At 39.9% G+C, this 21301-nt stretch overlaps 1 protein-coding gene across 2 annotated transcripts in view; it reads right to left on the bottom strand.

Moving 5' to 3' along the window:
* Positions 1 to 103: 103 nt before the first annotated feature.
* ETNK1 (ethanolamine kinase 1) overlaps positions 104 to 21301 on the bottom strand; it is a 29602-nt gene continuing 8404 nt past the window's right edge. For both annotated transcript variants that reach the window (XM_044452140.1, XM_044452141.1), the window contains 7 exons: positions 18029 to 18288; positions 16874 to 17014; positions 16442 to 16584; positions 6616 to 6699; positions 4620 to 4780; positions 2764 to 2837; positions 104 to 1328 (listed from right to left, as the gene is read on the bottom strand). In XM_044452140.1, the coding sequence (XP_044308075.1) occupies positions 1256 to 1328; positions 2764 to 2837; positions 4620 to 4780; positions 6616 to 6699; positions 16442 to 16584; positions 16874 to 17014; positions 18029 to 18288 (936 nt within the window). In that variant the 3' untranslated portion in view covers positions 104 to 1255. The remainder of the gene's footprint in view (positions 1329 to 2763; positions 2838 to 4619; positions 4781 to 6615; positions 6700 to 16441; positions 16585 to 16873; positions 17015 to 18028; positions 18289 to 21301) is intronic.

Genomic DNA, 21301 nt, shown 5'->3' with positions numbered 1-21301 from the left:
GTGCAGTTACTTTCAAAGTTTAAAGCCTTTTCCCCATTCTTCTCCTCACACACACATTCTCTCTCTCTCTCTCTCTCTCTCTCTCTCTCTCTCTCTCTCTCTCTCTCTCTCTCTCTCACACACACACACACACACACACACACACACACACACACACAGGTAAACATTTGTGTTTCACATTATTGAAGTTCAAACCATTCTTGGTAGGATAGCTTTTGAAAAAAAGAAAAGAAAAAATGTGTTCACGAACAATCCTCACTCTTCAAATGTCATCTATTTCAAGAATGATCTTTAAATTTAATCTTGAGGCTTGGGCAAGCCATCATCTAAGCAAGGAAACTGGACAATCGACCAACTAACAAATCTAAAGACTGTAGACAAGAGAAAGTATAAAAGCCAAAACAACTGAACCAAGGCAGAATTTCAGTGGTACTATTTTGCTCCCAAACACTACAGGACTGGTTCAACAGCTTGTCCTGCTGGCTCCTACGACAGCATCAGAGAATGTTCATCCTTAGACCGTATGCCAAAATATTCAAAGGTTCTTGGACAATCCTTTCTAAGGGAGGAAATGGCATGAGATGCAGCTACAATGGTCGTTTAAAGCTTATGTTTGAAGTTAAAAGCCTCTTCCTACAACTGTAAAATCTGTGCACATTTTCTTTCACAAATGAAGTTGCGGCTGCTGCAAATTTTCATCTGCACATTACACACAGGGAAGTCTGGTTTTTCCCTCTATTGTACTTGTTTTCTAGGTGTTACCACATGAAAATTACTTTCTCCCACCACACCTACTTCTCTAGTCAGCATTCTTCTGTTGTGTAATTCAGTGTAACAGCTCCCATTCACATAAAGATTTTGGGTAATATGCAGTTTGACAATTTTATCACTTATGTTAATTCCAATGTAATGGTATTATAGGAATCCCTCCCTTAAAAAGAATTGATGCAAAGCAGCAGTGGAATGTTAAAATTCATAATAAATAATTCACATATCACATTAAAAATTACAAGATAAAGGATTAAATTTGTTCTCCCTATGTTTTATAAATCTAATGTTTCTAGTCCCTCTACAATATGAGTAAGATTTTCATTTTAGGTGGAACATTAAAAGATTGTTTAGAGGCAATGAAAAGCAAAAACCACCATAGGAACATTACAAAATTAACGAATGCTTAACTTTTTCCATTATTTGTATTCAGACAAAAAACTCTAAGGAATTTTATCCAGATGTGGGGAATTGCAGCTCTCAGTTGTTACTCAGGAAGTTTTAAAGTCATGACTTCATTCTTCATTTTGAAATACTGATTGAAGCGAACAATTGCATACCTGTATGAGGAAATAAAAAGGTTAAATGAAGCCTTGCTTCCCTTTGTAAAATTTACTGTGACTCTCCTTGTAGAAGTACTGAGAAGGTAATTTTAGCTTTTCCTGCCATCTAGTGGTTTTCCAGTGTCTTTCACACACTTGAGAAACGTCAGACCAATTTAGTTGCGGTCTATGGGGAAAAGGGAGATTTTAATGCCACAACAGATGGACCAGTTATAGGTTGGTGGATTGAGGCTATTCATCCAGTCAAAGGTGAACTACCTCAGTAAGTCTGGCCCAGTTATACCTTGCCTTCTTCTTAGTAATGCCAAAATAGTAGAGCAGCTAATTTTAATAAGTGTATATAATTAGCGGTGTTGCAAACTTTCACAATGCAATCACCACCATGTTGACTTAGAGGCTGTGCCCACTGAGGTCGACAGGTCTTACTTCGTCATGAGCATCTCTCAGCATTTCAAACACTGCACCCACTTTCCCTCCTTGTCATCTTTACCACCCTGCAGAACAGGACTGGACAGATTTGACCCCCTAGATGCTTTGGCCTACAATTCCCATCAACCTTAACAGCTGTAGGCCAAATATGTGGAAGGACCACAAATGAACTACTGCCGCCACAGAAGGAGTCCATTGTTATCCTTCTACTGCAGACATGTCACTGACCAATTGAGACCACCTAGGAAATGGATGTCTGGAGCAAGAGTCCAAGCAGGTGCTTCCATATTGATAGCTCAGCTTTTCCTGAGAGTCAATTAATTTAGTTCAAATAAATAAATCATTCATTCATCCATCAAAACTGGCCTCTACTGGTTTGAATTTTGGCTATGTTGGGATTCTGTCACAGTGAATGAAAACGACTATATTCAGCATGGCTTGGGTTTCCTCAACAGCTATTGCTGACACATCAGTCTTTCAGGATCATGCCTAGCATAGTTCTACCAGTGTGCAGGACTCCTTACATAACACACGAAGCTGGAGACATGCCTTTATGCGAAGTAACCTCTCCACATGTAGACAGAGAGAAGTGTTCACACACATGCAGGTTGCAGTGTGAAAGTGAACAGATGCCATCGGAGACACCTGGCTAACAATCTCAAAATAGGAAAGTTTGTTTCAGTATATTCAACAGCAGGCGGTTACGTTTTAAAATGTCTATTTTAATCTTTGTGAGCACTTAACAGCTCTAAAGAATATTTTTAGCAAAAGAAGGTATTAATTTTAGAAACAGAACTATGGGAACTTCAAATTCTGGATTTTGCATCTCAAAACCAATAGTGTACCTGCACTTTGGGAACTCTTTAAAGTCATAATATCTGAAAGTCACAGACAGCACAAAGATCTATAGCCTTAGGCTACAATCCTATACACACTTGCCTTGGAGTAAATAAATACCAACGCACTTCTAAGAATACACATCTATTGCTGCACTGTTACTTACCCTAGAAAATCAAAGTCAATGGTGGAGTATTTGGCTTGAATCAAAGCCCACAATCCCCAGAAGAAATGAGAGGCCTGCAGAAAAACACACATTAGTGAAGTGCAACCAAAACATACATGTTCAGCATGTCATTAGTAGTACAATGACCAACTTGGTGTTCTGTAACAAAACAAGAATCCTAAATTGGATTTTACTGTATCTGAAGGTATGGTAATTTTAACCCAACAGGCCACTCTTGCATCCACCTCAGTGTAAGACCCCAGAAAGTCTCCAGAGCAGAAGTTCATAGAATCATCGAACAGCAAAGCTGGACAGGGCCAGGGGGGCCAGTGGATCCAAGTCCCTGCTCGTGCAGGGCTCCAGTTAACCCATCCCTCTCAGATGGCTGCCCGGCTGCATCTCGGATGCCTCCAGTGTGGGGGGAGCACACCACGTACCTCAGTCACTGGTTTTATTGTCATACTACTCTAACAGTTGGTACAGTCTCATATCCTGGAGTGCTACAATGGAGTTAAAGGCTTCTTCAGATGTTTGTGGTAAATGCCCACTAAAACAACAAGAGGAGTTACATTACGCAGGCTCCGTCAGCTCTATTGGCTCCATGTTCCAGGCCAGGCTTAATTCAAAGAGTTGTCTTTGACAAGCAAAATAAAATATTTAATTTGGGTTGTTAATTTATTTGGTTGTATCTGACTGTGTTATGAATGGTTTTATATAATTTTATCATGTGATGTGTTTTAACAATTCACTAATTTTATTGTTTATTTTACTGACTGGCTTCAGGAGTTGTAAGCTGTCCAGAGCACCCTCATGTTATGAACTGGCAAAGTAGAAGGAATGAATTATAGTAAAGAAAACAAAGAAAACATGATACTACGTAATGCAACCTTGGATACGTACTTCAATGCCATTCTCCCTCTCTATTTTATGCACTTCTGGGAAATTTAAACTTAAGACATACTGTTAATCTGTTACTCAGGTATTGCTAATAGCTTTGGTACTTTGGGAGTTTTCTTCTGAGGGGAAGAAGGGACTGTCCATGCCGCAACCAGCATTACATTTTCCTAGGAAAATCTTACTGGTGAGACAAATGACTTCCTGAAGCATGACAAAGTTTCAGGTTGTGGTAGTAGTGCTCAACTGTATGTCCCCAAATCAGTCAAAACAAGACCTCACCAACATCATCTCATCTTCACTATGGGGATGTATGTCTGTTTTCTCAGTCAGTTATAGGTATACTGAATATGGTTCCTCAGGTGAGGAGTGGGGAAGCCAGTGCCAGCTGCCCACAAGTACTGCTTGGGCATGCTGGGACAGCTGGCACCAGCAGGCATCTGGGAGCCCCACAGCAAATGCAAAAAGGGTACTTTGCCACTCTTGCCACAGGGCGAAAGCTTAAGTGTGGATGCAACAGTGCCCTATGCTTTTCCCATCCATTCTCAAGCCTCTTAAGTGCTCAGGAAAAGTGCAGCTCACACTATTTACACGAATGCTTCCTTTGACAGCTGTCAAACAGAAGGGTTTCTTTTTAAACAGGGTTTTTGACAAGCCTTTTTGGACTGGGATATATGCAACCATGAAATCAGAGAAACCTATTCAGAGTGCCATGTAATTTGAACTCGCTTCTATATTCTAGATTGTTTCTCTCTGCTCTCAAGCTACAGGCAAGATAGCAAGACCACCACTTTTCAAAGACCTGTGACAGTCACTAATGCAAAAAGTATGAAGAAGATTTATTTCCAGGTTCTTCAATACAACTTCCAATATGCAGGTATTGCCCAATATCTAGCATATGTTTTCTGTTAGCAAGAACATACTGGGGATGGGTATCTGAAGTATATACAAGCCAAACTTACCAGGGCAAACTGGTTGACTTGAACGTAAAGCACTTCAACCTCTTTCTCAGTGACATCTGTCTCAAATCCTTTATATTCCTTGTAGGCTTCCAGGTATGCTCTCAGCCACTGCTCCTGCAGTTTTCTGTTTGGGTAGAGGCTATAGTCCACCTCACTCACTCCTACAAGAAAGTTGTACTTTTTAAAAAGAAAGACATTTCCAGAAAATTTTGCAGTTTCTGCATTTTCATGTTACCCCTTGCTTGTTATCCAATACATTAACATAACAAGATGACAGTGAATCATCATACAAAACAGTGCCCCACCAGAGTATACAGACCTTAGGAAAAAACCAGGGCATGCTTATTCTTGTACACTACACTCAACTGTTTACTACTCTGAAGCATGCATATTTTTTTAAAAAAATCACTGAAAAATTACTCTTTTCATGTATTGGTGGTATAAACATAAGGGAAATAAGCTTGGGCAATCAGCATGAATATTTTTTATCAATGATTATGTCCCCAAGGATAGGATCATGATGGAGCGGGAGGGAAGCTACCAGCTGCTCACAAGACTGGGAGCCCCCTGGCAACTACAGCAAGAGTATTTGCCTCTCTTGCCACAGGGCTTAAGTTTTAAGTGTGAGCATGACAGTTCTCAATTCCTGAGGGGTAACAGGCTTTCTAAATCGTTTGTGCTCATACAGTTGTAGTTCAATGGAATATTCATCATATAATAAGAGTGTTGTCTACTCAGTATTGTCACTCTGATGTAAGTATGCAATGTGTGTTTTATTAGGGATGAAAAGCGTTTATGATTGCAACCAAATAAGGCTTTCCTTTTTAAACCTTTTATGAGATGAGACTAAATTAAGGGAGGCAATATTACTATTTTTATTATGAGGATGTATACTCTCTCATCATCACTCTTTTCCTGCTAGCTGATTTACTCATGTAACAGATCTTAATTCAGAGAAATTAAATACATGTACACTTACCTTTCATAAAATCTAGATAAGCATTTTGGCATGAATGGTGGAATCTGTTCAACTATTTAGCATTTTGTTTTTTTAAATGTTTTGGAATAGCACCAAATAAGAGTGCTATTTACTTTAATCTTTACTGCATGCCACAATGAAGGAAAATACTTTTTTTAAAAAATACACTGGGCTATAAAAATTGGTTTTCTATTAAGCACCCGAGACACTCTTTTATTCTCTCTCTCATTGGTTTTGGTAATACATCAGCAGATTTAATTTTGTGTAATTGGCTAAAAGGCAGATGATTAATCCACCAAAAACTCAAGTCGAGACCAGGAAAAAAGGAACTTGCTTTAGTGTGTACCATGGAGCAGGGATCACAGATTACTGAAGCTTCCTACTGTACACACCTTTGCAGAACATTATGGTGCTGATGCGATTTTCCTACACTGAAACATGACCCATGTATGCAACCTTCTTACGTGGCACAGCCATAAAAGGAAATAAAAAGAAAGTATAAATCTGTATGAATTATGTCCTAAGTTCAGATCTTTAACCAAACCATAGTATGGTGGGAGTAAAAACCTCCTCCCAGACTGCTGGTTCTTATTTTGCCATTGAACACTGCTTTTGGAACAATCTAGCATGCATCCACAGGGGAAAGATGTAGATTACAAGAGCAGAGAGAAGCACAGAGGGCTAAACTCTGTATCCAAGGGCACGTCTTGTTCGCATACTTCCTCAGCATGGTGTTATCTGGACAGTCCTGCATTTAACACCACACACAACAACCCTCCAACTTTTCACAGAGAAGGATCCAATTTGTATGTTTAAACCACAATGGAGTTCTTCCCTGCCCACCTCAGAGTTTTCACTGAGGGGTGCAAGCAGCAAGCAAATCCAGGGATAATTTCAGAGCGCAATGGGTGGAGAAGGGTAAAAGGGAGGTAAGCTTGCATCAGGCCCACATTGACCCAAGTGTCAGCAAGACAATACATACTAATTGGCTATAGCAAAACCGCATTACTAAACTACCTGCAAACTCATTGAAGTGGTTCCCAATGTCATAAGCCAGGTAGTTGTATCCAGAGTACTCGTAGTCAATGAACTGAACATTACCTACACGAGACACAAAAAATAAAATTCGTAAGAGTAAGTATGCAAAATACTCAGACACGTCACTGTGCCTTTTAACACATGCCACTGCGGTTCCAGCCTGTTGTGCTCAGTTGCATGCATTTAAGACATTCCAGGACAAGGATTCTGTGACTTGTTCATTCTAGCAAGCAGAATGCTTCTTTATTAAAGACATATGCTCTTAATTATCTGAACAGTTAAATCTAAGCATCATATTTGCTTTCATACCGCAAGGGGCATCAGTTATCTGAGACTCACTTGGCCTCTTAATATATAAATGCTTATCTGACCAGCTACAACCCTTATCTACTTTTCTTAAGGCTATAGCAGTTGTTTTGCATGAACCAATATGTGTCTTGGGCCTTTGATTATTTTTCTAGTCTTTGGTTACTTTGCACAGGACTGTACTCTACTATAAAAAGTTTTTACCTGGCTTATATTGTGGCACATATTCTCCCAGGCAAACATTTCTCCAATATCAGAACAAAAAAAAGCTGCATAATGCATTATAACAAACATTCAGGCAAATTACGAAATCTTCCAATTAACCTTTCCTCAGACATTTTAGTGGTTCTTAGATTTTTAACTAAAAACCAGAGGAAACCAATACTTTCAATTTTTGAAAGTCTCAACTGTCTTCTTTCCTAAGACACTTGAGGCTACTCATATGAACAATCGTGGGAAAATTTTGTGGTGCTGCGATAGTAAATAGTACTTTATTTAAACATGGTGCAGTGTGAGCTTAAGAATTACATTTCCCCACTGCTATATAACATCTTGCCAGCGATCCTTGTGTATACCACAAAATGTAATGGGCTCTAATATGGTTTTTCAAGAAAAAACTGGGAATTGGAATTCTGTGAGAGGCCAGGGATCTCTAGCGGCTTTCTGCACTCTCACTGCATCTAGTTTCCCAGGATTCTTTGAGCAAATGTGGCAAGGTAGCTGACAAAGCCAACCTAAGTCTGAAGCATAGGCATGCACTCTCAACCCTGAAAGCGAGTCTCTGGAATCCGTTTAGAACTTTTTAACTTTCTTTAAGTTCTACAGAAACTTCCAAACCAATGTTGCTACAGCAAGCCAGAGAGTAATTTATACCCTACAGGCAAGTTATGAAATCAACTCTCGTAGCCTCTAAATGACAGCTGTTTCCTAAACCACTCAGTTCATCTTATCTACCAGTAAAGATGCAACTATTTCTTAATTATCGCTTTGTCATACAGTGGAGCTAACATTTAAGAGAAGCCCGTTTCTATCTTTAGCCAAATGTTTGCATTTAAAACACAATAAAATGGCAGGTAAAAGGCCTGCATGTACAACGTATTAGGCAGTTATCTAAAATAAACATTCTTTTGCACTCAAGTTATACTTAGCGATACATGACTGCAGTGCCGTTATCACCAGCAGCTAGCTCTCGATCTTATTCAAATGCTAATTTCCAGTTATAATTAACAGTATTACAAAATTAAAAAAAAATGAAGCTAAGATACAGATGAGGCTGTTACCAGGCTCCGTGCTCTCCTAGGAGGGAGGTGCATGCGAACAAGTGATGCGATAAACCTCCAGTCAGTGCCTTTAAGTAGCACGGTGCACGCCGCCACTTGGCAGCAACAAGGACATACCTAATCTGTAGCAGATGAAGAAAATTTGGCAAACTCATATTTGATAAGACACAAAACTTTAAAGAGAAAAGTTCTGCATTTCACTGCCCTTCCTTTTCCAGAATGGCATTGCAGTGGAACTCAGCCTTAAGTTTAAGTTTTGCGAGAGAGAGAACGGTTCCAAGATGCACAGCTCCCTTTGGTTTTGGACTTCAAGGAAACATGTCTGCAGGCAAGGCATAGTTTTATCAGTTTCTGCACCCATTTTCAGTTATGCTGAAGAGAAGCGCCCCATTACGAAATATAATTGTATGGCAGAATGAGTAGCTTGCATGAACTAAAAGGGGATTTGTACTTGAGTCCAGGAGGTTGTAAATGCCTCCTCGAGAAAGGAAATGGGTCCAGCCTCTTTGAGAGAGGCTGTATGAAGCCACTCCTAAAAAGGCCTAATCTGGACCCATAGGATGGTAACAATTATAGGTCAGTGGCCAACATCCCTTTCCTGGGCAAGGTACTTGAGAGGGTGGTAGCTGAACAACTCCAGGCACTCTTGGATGACACAGGTTCAGTCAGGCACGGTTTTGGAAGGGAAACCGCCCTGGTCACCCTGAGAAAGACAGGGGGAGTGCAACCCTACTGATTCTCCAGGACCTCACAGAGACTTCTGATAGCATGGACCATGGCATCCTTTTGGATAGGCTGGCTGGGCTAGGAGGATGCAGCACTGCACTGGTTCTGCTACTACTGGACCGATCGATTCCAGAAGGTGGTGCCGAGGGATTACTGTTCTGTGGCATGGCAGTTATGCCAGAGAGTACCACTGGGGGAGGTTATCTAGAGGTATCAGCTAAGGTGTCACCAATGCATGGATGACATTCAGCTCTACCGCTCTTTTTTATCAGACCAAGGTGACACAAGGACCGCTCTGAATCAGTGCCTGAGCATGGCAATGGACTGGATAAGGGCCAACAACCTGATACTCAGCCCAAGCAAGCTGGAGGTGCTCCTGGATCCAGAACTGTCACTTTAGACACAAGTAGACTCAGTAGCATGGAGCACCTTTTATCAGCTTAAGCTGATATACCAATCATAACACTACCCGGATAGAGAGAGCCGAGCAACAGTTATCCATGCTCTGCTAACCTCTCCTTTGGGTTACTGCAATGCACTTTGAAAATGATGCAGAGACTTCAGCTGATTCAGGGCAGCAAAATTGTTAATGGGGACTGGATTACAGGAACATATTTCGCCACTCCTCCGCCAGCTGCATTGACTGCCAGTTGAAGTTTGGGCCTGAGTCAAAATCCTGAAGGAGTATCTCTTCCCGTATGTACCTACTCAGACCCTGAGGTCAACTTTGGGGGTCCTTCTCCGAGAGTGCCCTCCAAAGAAAGCAAGGAGGGTGGCTACCAGGAGAAGGACTTTTTCACCTATGGAACCGCAGCTATGGAATGAACTCACCAAAGAGGTGTGCCTGGTGCCTATTCCGTATTCTTTTCAGTGCCAGGTGAAGACCTTTTTATTTTCCTAGTATTTAAACAATTAACTTTTTAACTTTAGTTTTAGTATTGCATTTTATCCTATACCACTACCATACCTCTGTGCTGATTCAGTTACAATTACTGTGGTTTTATTGTCTAATGTACTTTTTTCTTTGTTTGTATGTTTCAAACTTTTGTTAACAGCCCAGACAGCCTAAGCAACTGGGTAGTATAAAAATGAAATAGTGAATGAATAAATAAGGGTTAGTTCATATAGGGTTGTCATTTTTTCCTACAAAGCTTGGTTCCCCAAGTCCCCTGGAGAACTGATATCCAATATATTCTTTAAAACTAGTTATCTTTTATTAAAAGAGGGCCGTTTTGAAAATCCTAACCAAAAAATGCCATTTATTGATGTCCACTGTGCATCCAACATTGTATTCATTGCAATGTGGGCAACTAGTATGCAGAGTGAAGGGCTGCAAGAGGAGACAGAATCAAGTGGAAGCAGCTTGCACAAGCTCTTCCTTACTGCAGCTCTCCACCCAACATGCTAGAAACCAACCTTTCCCAACCCTGTAACTTCCAGACACATCTGGAATGCAACATCCAGAATTCCTAGTCAATGGTCCTGCTGCATGGAAATTCTGAGAGTTGAGGTCCAATATCTCCGAAGGTCACCAGGTTGGGGAGGCTATCCTAGACTGTTCCCGAGAGTCCCTTGAGCACAACTGACAGGACTAAAGGGGGAGGGGGAGGCAGTTCCCTTTGCGTTCAACACTGCATTTGATACAACCAATGTTTTCAAGGCCAACTCAGCTTAACTGTTCCATCAACAACTGTAGCTTTTCAGTGATGGAGGGCTTGTTAGGAAGGGAGAGCTATGAGGAAAGAAAAGCAAGAGAGAGAATGTACACTGAGTACTATATTAAATGCATTTAGATTTGCAGTCAATACAAAGAATAATGCGGCAATACCGTACAGAATAATGCAGTACTAATGCCATTCTGCAAGGAGTTTCGTCAGAATCAATAAGCTATTATCAAAGAAGTATTATGCAAGGTAATAAAACTTTAGTATTTAATATCCGGAATAGCAGTAAACTGAATTAGGTAAAGCTGCAAGTGGAAGCTTCAGCTGGCACTGTGTAAGTCCACTGCCAAGTTTCAAGCATCTATTAAACTACAATTTCTGTGAAATTATACTTGAGTGTATGTGTTGGAAGAATTCATTTTTGAAGCCCAATTTTGTGTGATCTGCTGTGAACAGAGTAATGTAGTAGCAGCTATATGGAAGTTTCTTTTCCTGTTTATACAAAATTGAAAACTGCCTGATATTAAGGTATTTTCCTTACATAAGCATATTCAGACTATCTACTGCTCCAAAAGCAAAATAATAGACACTGTAGGAAGTTATTTTGCACTACACTGCTTCCATTGGTGGGGATGGGAGTAGATGCTGTTTCCTCTTTGGATTCCGTAATTGACGCATACAACTCAGGAGTCCACAAAATAAATGTGCTTTACTTTGGTTAGAGTAAATAACTAAAGGTTTAATAAGGCAGGGATCAGTCTACATGATGGTACTTCTCAATGTCAGAACTGGCAACACCTTGCACTGAGGATGAGCCACGTTAGCAGATGTGCCAGATAATTCAGTTCCTGTTATAATAATTCAATTCCTTATGGTGCAGCTCCTTGGATGAAGGCAATTGCCTTGATTCCTCATCTCTGGAAAACCCTTTTAAGAGAAATAACCATGCAAAAAAGAAAGTTTCTGGATGTTCCTCACATGTCTGCTCAGCCTGCCATGCCCTCTTTCACCGTAATGAATTCTCCTCAGGCTTCCAGCCCCAGGGGAACTCTTTTCCCTGCAGGGAGTGCTTGGCTTATCCATCCCATCTATGCCTCTCTTCTGGGTATCCCTCCTGTTCTCAAAGAGCCAAGCTCCCATGCCTATCTCTCTCCTTTCCAGCTGCCATAATCTGCCTTCAGCCCCTGTATCTCTACTTTTTCCTTTTTCTCCAGCTGCTTACCGGTGCCCACAGGCTACCGCTCCACCAGCTGGTTGGGGCCTCTTCACCTTATTTCTGTAAGTGCAGCCAAATAATTTCCAAGTTCCTACTCAGCACTGTTGATTTTCAACAAAGCCTCTGCTAGCGGCCACCAATCCATGAGTGGTTCCTTGTCCATAACAAGGCAGGAAGCAGCACAAGGCAAGACCTCACATTGGCAGCATAGTCCTTTTAAAATAGTCTATAAATTGACCACTATGATTTAGGGTTAAATGTTTCTTAACATTTGCTACCTGAACAGTGTTAAGTAGTATGCTGGTAGCAGAAACCAGAAGACAGAATGGTTTGAATTCTAAGAAACACCAAAGTAAACACAGATGAAATTAAAAGAATTTAAAATTCAAAGTTAATTTTGTACTTCTAAATTTTTAATCAACAGTGTTAATTTTAATGACATTGTCTTACTGAATTAGGGGAAAAATACTTCTCTGTTCAGGGGCAACACTGAAACAAGCTCTAGGTTTGTGTACCTCCACCTCCCATCTCCTCCTCTGACATACCAGGAAGTAGAAAACTTGAACTGTTAATACTCTTTATACCAGCCATACTTTGTCCAGCTTTAGATAAAACAACCTGCTAGCTGAAAATGGAAGAATGGAATGGAACAGCTCTGGGATGGGGACCAGACTTGCACATATAATGTTAAATGATGATTAAGCATTAGGGTCCTAACCAGTTCATTTGAAGGAGAAAGTGGAATCTCGGGGAGATGACAACCATGTAGATACAAGGATTCTTAACATACAAAGTAAGCAATCACTGTTTCATACCAAGAGAGATTTGTTGTAGCATTGTAGTGCAAAGCCACACTGACAAATCATGGGCTTTAAGAGTGGTTTCCAGTTGGACAAAGTTAATAAAAACATGTGCCTCCAAGCTAATAGCCTGGATCCAAAGATAAGGTTTAAAAAAACTCTTATGGAAAATCATGGAAGGGAAGTTTTCTATCCCCCTCTTCCCCCACAGCCATCTGTGGCCTTCAAAAAGCCTCTCTGAAAGGTAAAGGGACACTCCTGAACAGAGTGGCATGCAGGGAACAACTACAGCAATGGGAGGAGAGAGGAAGCATTCCTTATGAACAAGACAATGCTTAAGAATGGCAGAAAATTTAATGTTTAAAGAAAATAGAGCCCATTTTACAGCTTTGCTGTGGATGTAAAGTAAAAGGTAGATGATATAATTTGGTTCTTTTGAATATTTATTTTTATTTAGTAAACTTCTATGCCACCCCATTCGCTGAAGCCTCAGGGTGGCTTACAACAATAAATGAATACATATAATCATATAAAATTAGGCTTAATTTACCACTGCAAAATTGTATGCAACTTGTCTGGAATCCAAGGTTGCAAAATTAAAGTTGCAATCCTAAACACTTTATGAGAGAGTAAGCCAGAGGGGCTTACTTCCAAATGAACATAAGATTGCACTGTGAGAAAGAACACATTAGAACATGTTAAGAACTAGTGTCTTAACAAAAGAAAATGAATACAACATAAGCATGGCTAATCATCTAATAAAGCCAGAGTACAAGGCACTATGATTACGTGAAGTTTCTTTAAGTTATGTAGCATTTAGTACAACTGATTTATTAATGAACTCTTCCTTTAAAGCATGTAAATGTTTCCAAGCAGAGACAAGAGAAAGAGGTAATTATATTTAGTTTAAAACATTTCAACCTTGCCTTTTCTCTCAGGAGTTCCAGTTAGAAGATAAAACTGACATCAAGCAATACCCACAAGCAAGTATTATGATCTAAACAGGAACTAGCCTAAGTGAATCAAGTACTACAACAGACCTTCACTGCCAGAGGCCAACTTTCAACAGAAATACAGTTAAGAGGGTAACTGACAAAATGGCATATTAGTTAGGGTCATGTTTCCAAGGAATAAAAAGTGAAAAGATACTAAAAAGGGAAGAGCACAGAGAACAAACTGCATCTTTGAACTGTGTTATTCAAGTAACGTGCAAAACATGTTTAGCATGCAGGCATTTTCACTGCATTCTTTAAGAATTTGTGTTCCACTTCACAACCAACTTAAGTTAAAGCTGAGTTTCCACTGCAAAAGTAAATTGTTCCTCTTAATATTATGTATCAGTTTCATAAACATTGTTTCCCAGTACAATACAATACACAGCTTTAGTAGTTTATACATGCCATACTTACTCCAAGATTAAAACAATGCTCAACATTTCAGCATTGCAGAGGGACTTAAACACTGCTTGGGCTAGTTCACAAGACCTCTTAAGCTGGAGTTAGCAAATAATAGTCACACTATCATTTGGTAACAACCATTAGATGGGAAATGGTCACTTGAGATCTGCCCTTACTGTTCATGAGTTGTGCAGCAATATTCCAAAACTGCACCTTTAATAGATACAATCTAGCTACTACATACACTTAGTACTTCCCCCCACCTTTAAAAAGTTGCAAGCAAATTTTTCATAGAGAATTCTCCCTCTCCCCCTCCCTGTTCCCAAATGCTAAACACTCACACACTGGTTTTTGTAGAAATGCTCTTAAATGATGTAGTGCTCTCAATCATTTATTCTCCACTCTGTTTATAAAAGAAAATGACAGCAGATTTGTTTCAAAAGTGGGAAGGTCAAGCCTACAACTGTTGACAATGTTCAAAGCTGAACTTTTGTCTTGGCACTCAGTTAAAAAAAAAAGTTCCATCATGAGAAACATTGAGAAGTCACTTTCCTCAGATCTGATCAAAATTCTTATTTACTTCTTTCTCCCCAAACTTATCTTTAGACTTCCAAGTCAAATCTAAGGAGTGTGATCTAGACAGATTCCCAAATGGTCTCATGACTCATCAGTAGGTCAGACAATCTTCGTGGCAGTAGATACTGCAAGGAGAACTAGAAGGTGTTAAGCTCTAAAACCTCACAGAGAAGAACCATAATGCTACCGGTGCACCCTTTATAAAAAGCTTTAGAAGCAATTTGATTAGAATGAAATGGTTGTAAAACAATTCAGAGCTTTAAACTGTATAGAACAGATTTAATGGTATGACAAGCATAAAATGGCGTTGTTTTTGACAAGCATAAAATGGAGTTGTTTTTGCAAAACCGGCTAAGTTTAACGAATATTTACCACAATGAAGTAAGTAATATTATTTGGGCTAGGAAAATCCCAGGCAGATAATCTCAGGAATTTCAAACACTTGTCTAATTCAGTGACTTGTTTTATCAGCAATGGGGAACTGCTCATTATTAGAATTTTAAAGTATTTTGCTCCTACTCCTCAGTCAAAAAGGATCTCAAGGCAGCCTATGTTTAACCAGTTAAAGAAGACAACTGTTGCACATCATATCCCCTCCTGCCAAAAGCTCTACCTGAATATGTTGCCTTCACTACAAATAATTTATTTGGGGCACGTCTCATCTATTTTTACCTCAGATCAAGCGAGCACCAATTTCAAGGCACAACATTCTTTGAAAAACGTCTTTCATCCCTCTCCAGTTCCTACATGTTACCTTCTCTTCAATAGGAACATCCCAATTTGATTCAACTCAGACAAGGGTCTGATGCAAAGGTAATGCTAGTTCCTGGCAAGCCATGATTTGCAAATCAGAAACCAACCTTAGGAATCTACATTCCCTCCCTTCTCCTCCAGTGTATTTTCTTTTCCTTTCTAGATATCAAGCATGGTTTGCACAATATTCTTTTCTAAACTTCGTCTGCAAACTTCAAACCAGGCTTTCTGTCTTTGTTGAAAAAGGGGACAACTTTTTTAAAGGCTGCATGTGCAGCAGAAAAATATAAGGAACAAATGGAAGAGAAGGCAGGAAGCATGCAGCCCCCAAGGCTGGCTTTGAACTTGTCCTAGTAGAGCATTTATTAACTAAACTGTATCACCAACCCAAGATCATCACTAAGTGTCAGAACTTTTTGTAAGGTATAGATGATTCCGTTTTTAGAAAACATACATTCTTTTCAAAAGTTCAATTACAGGTGACATTGACAGGGAAGATAAATCCGATTAGTCAGTGTCCAGAAAACCTCACCTCAAACATAATTAGAAACCAATCTTCAACTTTAAAAATACCTATGTACCTCATCAGCAGGTATAAACAGAGCCTTGGAAAGTATCTTTCCAGATACTTCACCATGTAGAATTCCTCGGTGTCATCAATATATCTGACAAATCAGAATACAAAGATAATACACAGTAACCTGGAGACATTTGCTCCCAAGGCTGTTGGAAACAATAAGTTTGAATCAAGGATAGTTAAGACAACAGTTCACCTTGAAATTTCTGCAGACAACATGGTACAAATAATAGATTGCTACAGAGTGGAGGAGATTATTCTTTTCTGTAACCCCTTACGTATTAAGCTAGTAGTTACAGCTATTAAAAAAGTATTTCTACACAACTACTTCAATGACATTGAATATATCAAGCAACAAATGGCAAATAGTTATGTATAGTCAAATGTTATTTAAAACAGCATTCAGTTGTAATTATCCACCCCCACCCCCAAGCTTTTACTGTGTACTACAAATACAAAACATTACAAAACAATCCTTAAGGGTTACTTACAGCTGTGTTCAATACCTACCTTGTTTTCCATTGTAGATTATATTTTTACACAACAGATCATTGTGACAAAGTACCACTGGAGAGCACAGATTGGATAGCCTCTCCTTCATCCATGCCATCTCTTCTTGAAGTACTTGAGGACTTGGGATATCCATCAGAAACCTTTCAAGTTTGAAAACAAAGAAATGTTTCTACACACACAGAATGAGCAAGGACCTATTTTTCATACTTGATATAGAAACATGGTTTCCTTCATTCTTTTGTTTTTCAGCTGCGCTATTCATTAAGCTGCTTTACACAGTATGTTAAATCTCTTTAAGCTACATGGAGTTCTGTTCTACATTTCTAAGCTGAAGACAGATGATCACTCAATTTATCCTTACCTCTGGGCATATTTCCCCATGCTAAATTCATGAGCTTTGGAACAACAGTCATGGAAATAGACACCTACCTTTTGTGTAACTCCTGATCTGCAAATTCTGTTGGTATGAGAGAGAAGTATTTCCCCATCTTCAGCCACAGGTTAGACTTGGGGATCCATCCATTGTGCGCATGAATAGCATGTATTTTAGCAAGTTGTCTGGCTATGAGCCTGCAATAATTTGAATTATCATCAAAAAGAGTTCACTATAATTAGAAGCATATTGTCTTCCCCTCTTTTACTTGTTCTTGCTGTCAATTTCCCTACAAGGAAAACCTTACAATGTTTGGTTCTGTTTAAGTTAGCAAAATAATGTGTGGTATGGAGAAAGTGGATGAACAGAAGTTCTTTTCCTATTCATAACTGGAGCCACTGAATGAAGCGAATGGGGGAAGATTCATGCCAGACAAGTGAAAGCTGTAGAATCCACTGCCATTAGTAATACAGTAGCACCATGGAAGCTACTATCATTGAAAGATAAATTTCTCCCAAAACAGTGTGAAAAGCTGTAACACTGCTGAACACCTGCATAACCCACAAAGTAAGATGGGCTCAACTGCACTGCAGCATGAAACATCAGAAGATGTTATTGTTGTCCATGCAGACTTTAATGTATCTTATGTCACTTTTGAAAAAAGGGTGGTGGCACCACAGATACTCCGGGCAAGTTCCAAGCACATGGGAGGGGAAGTTTTTAACAGGTTTTTCTCTAGCAAATACTCTCAGAACGGTTTTCAGAACCACTCTCAGAATTGTTTATTAATAGAGTCAGGAGAGCTTTGGGTCCCCAGTGATGATCAAGATAGAGGAGCAAGAATGCTGGAAGACTGATTTGGCTGGGATGGGAATGTCCATGCAGAGCTTTCAAGACAAGGCCAGCGCAATTGTGCCAAAGGCAGAGGTAATGTTAAACTAGCAGAGAAAGTTGAAAAGGGTGTCAAATGTTCTGAAGAGAGAGAAATGCAGCAGAATTTGTATACTGGAATAACAAAGTAATGCCAAAGAAAAGGAAGTTATGATATTAAAAAGGGGAAGATATGTCCAGGGCATTAGCCAGTATTTCATTCAAGGGAGACAAGAGGAATGAATGGGTTGCAATTTTTTTGCAATTTACAAAGCACAGCACAGTCATGTAGTTACCAGTACACATGAGCTCCTTAGAGGACATAAGCATTTCAGACTTACCGAAATATCTCTGGATTGCAAACATGTTCCGGATCCAGTGCTTCTCCTTGCATGAACTCATAGCACAGACCATTACTGAAGGTACAGTAAAGCTGTGGTGCACAGCCATGGGCCTGCAGCACACGGAAACTCTTCACTTCTTCTTCTCGATCGACTAACAATTCAGTTTTATTTCCATAAATTCTGACAAGGACAACATCATCCATCTCTTCCCCCACGTAACAGCCAATAAGCTTATTGGTGATCCCATCTGTAAATACCTGTAAAGAGAAAGTAATGCAGATTTCTAGTTTGAAGTATTCATATATTAATACTTCTATCAGTTCAAGTACTGAAGGCAGTTGGTAATAACTAAATGAATGGGTTGGAAATAGAGGTATCCTTGCTTCTGTTAGTCCTTCTGTTAGCTCAAGGCCCTTCAGCCCAACAGCAGATTCCGTAGTTGGACAAGATGGGTGGGGAAGGAGGCAGCAGCTTGTTTCCTCTTCTCCACTGCAGCCTCTTATAACACTATCACTGCTATTTGAGAGAACTCTCCAAGTAATTAAAGCTGATGTTGGAGGGGACAGGGAACAACAAATGAAAACTGCCTTCCGCTGCTACTGCAAATGGGACCCTGCTGGACTGAGGAGTCTATGAATAGAAGGCTTATTTGGATCCAACCTCTCTTCATAAAGTCCAGTACAATATAGGGAGACGGAGGTCCTGTTGGTTGGCGGATCGGGCTTCAGGGAAGGGGACCTTGACCTAGTCCTGAATGGGGTTGCACTCCCTCTTAGGGACAAGGTCTGCAGCTTGGGAGTGCTCCTCGACCCAGAGCTTTCACTGGAAGCTCAGGTGACAGTGGTGGCAAGGAGTGCTTTCTTTCAGCTTCAGCTGGTCCATCAGCCGCGTCCCTACCTGGAGAACGACTGCCTGATGACAGTGATACACGCGTTGGTGACTTCCCGACTTGACTTCTGTAATGCACTCTACGTGGGGCTGCCCTTGAAGACGGTCCGGATACTTCAATTGGTTCAAAATAGAGCTGCCAAGCTGCTGACGGGGACTGGGCATTATGTTCACATGACTCCAGTTCTCCGTCAGCTTCACTGGCTCCCCACTGAAGTCTGGGCCCAATTCAAGGTGTTGGTTATGACCTATAAACCCCTTAATGGCTTGGGTCCTGGTTACTGAAAGGAGCGCTTACGTCCATATGTGCCCGCCCGCCCCTTGAGATCAGCGGGAGAGGCCCTTCTCCAGGAACCTCCGTGAAGGATATTAGAAGGGTAAGTACCCGGAGGAGGGCTTTCTCTGCAGTGGTGCCCAATCTATGGAATGCGCTCCCCAGAGAGGTCCACCTGGCACTGCCGTCATTTGTTTTTCGGAGCCAGGCGAAGACCTTTTTATTTAAATGTCATTTTAATTGCTAATATTATTTATTTTACATCTTTGGCCAGGACATCTCCAATTATATTGTTTTTATATTGTTATTATTTATTGTTGTGAGCCACCCCGAGGCTTCGGCGAATGGGGCGGCATAGCAGCTTTCTAAATAAAATTAAAAAAAAAATTACTTCTGCAAGTACCAGTAACAGCAATAATATTCAGTTAAGGAAAGTCCATTAGATGATCAAACACACCCAAATATATCGAATAGCTTTTAGCTGGTGAGAAAAAATACAAACCAAAATTACCTCAGTTTTATCTGGACTGAGGATTACTGCCCCTACCAAATTCTGATACCTATGTATTACATTTATATTCCACCAAACTAGCAAACACCCTTGGACATACAGCCTCATTTATGTCAGATAAAAAGCAACAGAGCTGGGTACGCCATCACCATACTAATCATACCTCACTCCAAATGCCCAGCCAGATTTTCTATTTCAGTGGTTACACACTGAAATAAATGGCTGCTAGGAAGAGGACCTTTACTGCAGCTGCTCCCCATATTTGGAATGCTTTCCCCAAGGAGATTCACCTGGCACCTTCCTTATACTTTTTGGTGCCAGGCAAAGACCTTCCTTTTCAAAAAATATTTTAATTAGTTGATGCCACTAAACCTTTGTTTTGTATTTTTATCTGTATTTTATTAGTACTGTATTTTTTAATTGTTGTAATTAGTTTTTTTATTGTGTTTATATCTTATGATTCTGAGCTGTCCAGAGGTGCTGTGGCATAATAGGGGACATACAAGTGTCTTAAATTTATAACATAACCCAGCATGATGAATCCTGCAGTAAGCTAACATCCATGGATGGAGCAGCAATCTCCCAGACTGAATTCCCAAAATCAACTTTTCAGGCAGAAAAAAAAATAGCAGAGAGCAAGATGTTTGCAATTCCCTCACAGTCCACAGGTCAAGGCTTTTTGAAGTGCACCAAAAGAATTTCAAATGAAAATCTATGTATGCGCCATAACCCACAGCACAGCCTTTGACTGCATGGATCACAGGAAGCTATGAATGGTCCTGAAAGAAATGGGTGTGCATCGCACTTCACTGTCCTCATTCATAACCTTTATTGTGGATTAAATGCTACTGTTAAGACAGATGATGTAAAAAAAGAAGAAGAAGAATGGTTTCCTACAGGTAAAGGTATCAGACAAGGGTGCATTTTATCTTTCTATTTATTCAGTGTGTTCACAGAAACATTACAAGTAAAGCTGTATCAGAGAAGGGAGTGAAAATTGGTAGAAGATCCATCAATACTTCTAGGGTATGCAACAGATACTGTATTACTTGCAGGAAGTAGCGATGAACTGAAATGATAGTTCAAGAAACTACAAAAGTAGGATTGCACCTGAACATTACAAAAATGAGAATCATGACTACAAAAGAATTATACCACTTTAGGCCCAACAGTGAAGAAATTGAAATTGTGAAATATTTTATACACCTTGGCTTAGTCTTCAAGCCTTGAGTTTACAAGAGCTGAGCAGGCTCTCAATAATAGGCAATTTCGGAGGGTTGCCATAAGTCAGAGATGGCTTAACAGGATGTAACAACAGGGGTTCTCTCATGGACCATCGATATTCTTTATGTTCCTTGGAAGACAGTGTATTTAATTGTTCAAGGGAAGACCTATCACTGGAGAAAGATGATTTTGTTCCCATCTAAGAAGGGTTTGTACATTTTTCAGGATCCCATTCCCTCCAGTCATTAAGTAGTGTTATACTATTTTGCATCAACTTATTTCTTACACAACTCAAATTTTATGTTTTTTAACATATAAAGATATTCATGTTTTTTCTGAATTAGATGTGTTTTTCTTTGCTGTCTGCCAAAAC

Source organism: Varanus komodoensis, unplaced genomic scaffold, assembly GCF_004798865.1.
Source record: "Varanus komodoensis strain SLA01 unplaced genomic scaffold, ASM479886v1 scaffold70, whole genome shotgun sequence".
NCBI lineage: Eukaryota > Metazoa > Chordata > Lepidosauria > Squamata > Varanidae > Varanus > Varanus komodoensis.
Note: the sequence above shows the minus strand (reverse complement) of the source record. Positions and strands in the feature narration are given on the sequence as shown.